Below are 4,911 nucleotides of genomic sequence, written 5' to 3'. Positions count from 1 at the left end.
TATATATATATATATATACAGTATATATATATATATATATATATATATATATATATATATATATATATATAATGTGTGCTGTGCATAGGATTTATCGTGTATGCATATCTGGAAATACATTGCCCACAAGAGAAAAAGATTTTTATATACCAGATAAATTATATAACATAACTTTATCTTTCAAAAGGGGTCTATAAAATTCTCATTGATAGTTATCTATCATTACCTAAATTAACTATTAACTATTAACTATGATCCGTTTCACTATGTCTAATAATTTTCTATCACAAGGTCCGATAACGCAATTATTGGGCGTAGCTGTAAAGAAACCTAAATTCTTTTCCCTTTTTTAATTTTTTCATTCCTCTGTCCGTTGTAAAGGCCACGCCTCCAGACATCAGTCCAGTATATAAAGCATTGGGATTTTGGGAGAAGTATCGACTCATCTGTTGAACAGCTTCTCAATATGTACACCAAGGTGATTACTCCTTCATTTGTGTTCTTTGGTTTTTAGCTACTCTGTAGTTTTCTTCATTTTATTTGATTTGATTTTCACTGTGAGGGAATAATCGGTTTTACTTTCAATTACATTTTTGTTTGATACCAATTCTATATTTTGGGGGACGTTATTTATTTGTCTAAAGATTTTTGAGGAACTGATCACCTATATCTTGACTTTCATATCTTATAAAATTATAATTTTGCTGTGAAATTTGTTTAATTAAAGGGTTTACGAACCAGAAACTAATTTATTTTGGTTTCGTTGTGATCATTTCAATTGAGTTTCACAGTATGGATTTCATGTAATTGACTATCAATTGAATTTTTGTTGGGCACCGATTTGTTATTGTTTTGGTGAAGTATTTTTTGAGGGGGAACTGGTCACCTTTATCTCAAAATTATCTGTTTCACTAGATGGTAAAATATTTCTTTATGTTTAGAAGTGTATATTTTCATTATACGAACTTGCCTAATTTTTCAGGTTATCTTCGTCCTCGGCTTGGCAGCCATGGTGGCAGCTGGCAGCTTCGAATCTTATGAATATTCTCGAAGGGTAAGATTATATGAGAAGTTTTTTTCTTAATTTTACTTTTAATTATTATTTCATATAATAAAATTAAAACTTCCTGTAGTGTAGCAATACAGTATACTAAATCGTGTAATGTCTTCAGGGATCATCTGAGGAATCCTACGAATCCGGCGAAGCTCGTTACAACTTTAACTGGGCTGTGGACCACGACCCTTCCAGCAACGAATTCGGACACCAGGAGACCCGAGATGGAGACGACACCCAGGGGTCGTACTACGTCCAACTTCCCGACGGTCGTCTGCAGACTGTCAAGTATTTCGTCGACGGAGACTCAGGCTACGTGGCTGAAGTCAACTACGAAGGAAGTGCTTCATTCGAGTCAGGCTCAGCTGAGTCCAACGAGAGGCCAAGATACTACTATGGTTCCGGCTCCAACGAGTCCAAATAGATTATCTTCGGTCCGATAGATATCTCCCTTGGTTGATCTGACCTGAATAGAAGTTATTTATTCTATTTATTTGAAAATAAATGCAATTCACATATGATATTGTTTATATTTCCTTTTCAAAAGATCTTAAATTTATTATTATAAAGACTTTCTCCTCAAGGGCCCAAAACTTATAGATTCAAAAAGTGGTTGGTTACCTGTGCAATAATTATACATCAACATTGGTATTGTATATACCTTTTTTACACACTTATAGACACACACACACACTTATATATTTATATATATATATATATATATATATATATATATATATATAACAAATATATACATATATATATATATATATATATGTACACACACAAATATATACATATATATATATATATATATAGTGTGTACATATATATATATATATATATATATATACTATATATATATATATATATATATATTTATATTTATATATATTTCATTTACATATTATATATTTATGCATATCCCTTTGGGAGTGTGGATACCTTAACTTGGTGAAAGGGTTTGTGTATCACCATGAGGAGCAAAGCTGTACTAGTCAGGCCCCTGCCATACTAAGTTGGTTTGCTGTGAGCGATAAGACTAAAGTCTTCCACCATCACTAATCCGCACTGGCCTGCATTGCGATGAAAACTGGCTAAACCCCAGTCATGAATAATGACATATCTGAGGCCTTTGTCCTGCAGTGGACTTCTGGACGAGAAAACGGTCCCTAGAGATTATAATAGAAGCAGGGGGAGGAAGTGAAGAGGATGGAATGACAAACTAAGAAAGTTTGTGGGTGAAGACTGCCGCAGAATGACCATAAACAGACACAAGTTGAAGGACGTGTCTGAGGCTTTCGTTCTGCAGTGGAGTAGTAATGGCTGATGATGATGATGATGATATACAGTATATATATATATATATATATATATATATATATATATATATATATATATATATATATATATATATATATATATATATATATATACAGTATATGTGTGTGTATATGAGAGAGAGAGAAAGAGAGAGAGAGAGAGAGAGAGAGAGAGAGAGAGAGAGAGGTGCAGTTGAGATGTTTCATGCAAGGCATAACCCACTAAGATTGGACCTTCGCTTCCGGTACAAATGTGTATCATAGTCTTAAGGGGACTTAAGGGGATTCAGTTATGTTGATGTAAAAGGTTAGGAGGAAAATATTCTACAAGATAGGAAGAAAGGAATGGATAATGAAGTCTTGACAAAGGGCTAGTGAAGGCATTGCAGCTTAAGATGAAGAATTGCTATGAGATAGGACGAGAAGGTCCAGGGAGTATTGACAAGGGGCTAGTGAAGGAAGCTTAAAATGCAGAAATGCTATGAGATAGGACGAGGTCTAGGGAGTATTGGCAAGGTGATAGCGAAGGTAGCTTAAAATAAAGAAATGCTATGAGATAGGACGAGAAGGTCTAGGGAGTATTTGCAAGGTGTTAGCGAAGGTAGCTAAAAATAAAGAAATGCTATGAGATAGGACGAGAAGGTCTAGGGAGTATTGGCAAGGTGTTAGCGAAGGTAGCTAAAAATAAAGAAATGCTATGAGATAGGACGACAAGGTCTAGGGAGTATTGGCAAGGGGCTAGTGAAGGAAGCTTAAAATGCAGAATTACTGAGATAGAACGAGAAGGTCCAGTGAGTGTTGACAAGGGGCTAGTGAAGGTAGCTTAAAATAAAGAAATACTATGAGATAGGACGAGAAGGTCTAGGGAGTATTGGTAAGGTGTTAGTGAAGGTAGCTTACAATAAAGAAATGCTATGAGATAGGATGAGAAAGTCTAGGGAGTATTGGCAAGGTGTTAGCGAAGGTAGCTTAAAATAAAGAAATGCTATGAGACAGGACGAAAAGAAGTTCTAGGAGCGTTGACAAGGGGCTAGTGAAGGTAGCTTAAAATGCAGAAATGCTGCAAGCGAGGAAGAAACGAAGGCATAAGGAAGGGTTGAAATGGGGCGAGTGAAAGTAGGGTACAATGCAGAAATGCCACAAGAAATGAGGAAAGGAGGATCTGAGGAATAGTTAGATACAGTAAGGAGGACAGACAAGAAAGAAAGGGCCATTCAAGAAGCAGGGGCGCATGAAAGATACAATTAAAGGCAGTTTGTGCCAGAGTCAATAAACGCTTAAGGAGACTTTTGTGTAGTTCTATTAAATGATCAATGTTGTTTGAGTTTTGCTATAATGGAGACTCTTCCACAATCCAGCAGTTCAAGTCTAAGGCTTAAATACACGTTCAAAAAAATCGTCAAAATTTTGCTTCAAAAATTTGACGAGTTTTTTGAACGTGTATGGGCCCCTTTTTAAGTGTGTTAGGGCCTGACTGCTATATCCTTTCTTGTAATTAAGAAGATATTTCGAATATCTAACTTACTAGTTTGCTTATTGGTTTGTTATAAAAATCTATAATTTGTGACAAATGATTAATATATTTGAATTTATATTATTATGTTCTTTGGATTAGTAAGCATAGGGTGAGAGGGTATATGGTTCAGATTATGAAACAAGTGTTACCTATGTTTTCAGCTCTGGCTAGATTTTATTACCAATAACCATATCTTATACTCTTAATATAGATTTCAATAAATATTCAATATTGTTTCCTTTCGAAATGGAAGGTTTCATAATGATAAGACTGCATTTTCATAATGATAATACATTTAATTACAAATAAATAAGATGAATAATTTATGTTTACATAATTTTTAAAACAGGTATCTCCATGGTGTCAAAAGACCTATTTGGATTCGTTGGAGTCTGAGGAGTACCGGTATCTTGGCCTCTCGTAAGACTCAACTGACTCGGCTGAGGAGGTATCTTCATGGTTGACCTCAGCCACGTAGCCTGAGTCTCCATTGACGAAATACCTGACAGTCTGCAGACGACCGTCGGGAAGCTCGACGTAGTAGGATCCCTGAGTTTCGTCACCGTCACGGCTTTCCTGGTGTCCGAATTCGTTGCTGGAAGGGTCGTGGTCCACAGCCCAGTTGAAGCTGTAACGAGCCTCGCTGGATTCGTAGGATTCCTCAGATGAGTCCTACAAAAGGGGTTATATTAAATAATTTTATTTACAAAGATACAGGCGTCTTTCCAGTGTAGTTTTGCTTTGAATGACACTCATATATGACTTCATCAGATTCACTGATGGTTTCATTTGAAGAATTAGAAAGAGTATATGAGATAATAACTCACCCTTCGTGGAGCATATTCAAAGGACTCTCTGCTGTCAGCAGCTGCCATAGCGGCAAGGCCCAAAACCACGATGATCATCTGAAATGTTTAATTTAATCGGAGTGATATGCTGGTAAATCACCTAGTTATAATGAAGAAGCTAACATTGTCATCACCTTAAATTTAATATATATATATATATATATATATATA

The 4,911-nt window shown here is 35.5% G+C and overlaps 2 protein-coding genes across 2 annotated transcripts in view; one reads left to right on the top strand and one right to left on the bottom strand.

The window, feature by feature from the left end:
* The first annotated feature begins 434 nt into the window (after positions 1-434).
* LOC137623164 (pro-resilin-like) lies at positions 435-1,572 on the top strand. Its single transcript, XM_068353861.1, has 3 exons — positions 435-478; positions 983-1,054; positions 1,173-1,572. The coding sequence occupies exons 1-3, from the start codon at positions 467-469 to the stop codon at positions 1,476-1,478; spliced, it is 390 nt and encodes a 129-aa protein (XP_068209962.1). The 5' UTR covers positions 435-466; the 3' UTR covers positions 1,479-1,572.
* A 2,611-nt stretch (positions 1,573-4,183) lies between these two features.
* LOC137623795 (pro-resilin-like) overlaps positions 4,184-4,911 on the bottom strand; it is a 1,226-nt gene continuing 498 nt past the window's right edge. Inside the window, exons 2-3 of the mRNA XM_068354610.1 lie at positions 4,720-4,797; positions 4,184-4,564 (exon numbers count right to left, since the gene is read on the bottom strand). Coding sequence (XP_068210711.1) covers positions 4,265-4,564; positions 4,720-4,797 — 378 coding nt within the window. The 3' untranslated portion in view covers positions 4,184-4,264. The remainder of the gene's footprint in view (positions 4,565-4,719; positions 4,798-4,911) is intronic.

Source organism: Palaemon carinicauda, chromosome 30 (assembly GCF_036898095.1).
Source record: "Palaemon carinicauda isolate YSFRI2023 chromosome 30, ASM3689809v2, whole genome shotgun sequence".
Taxonomy (NCBI): Eukaryota; Metazoa; Arthropoda; class Malacostraca; order Decapoda; family Palaemonidae; genus Palaemon; species Palaemon carinicauda.
This window is presented reverse-complemented; position numbering and strand designations above follow the sequence as displayed.

Bases quoted from the DNA above. Each gene is read 5' to 3' on its own strand.
- LOC137623164 (XM_068353861.1), top strand. The intron at 1,055-1,172 runs GTAAGATTATAT...TAATGTCTTCAG, and splicing joins CTTATGAATATTCTCGAAGG to GGATCATCTGAGGAATCCTA.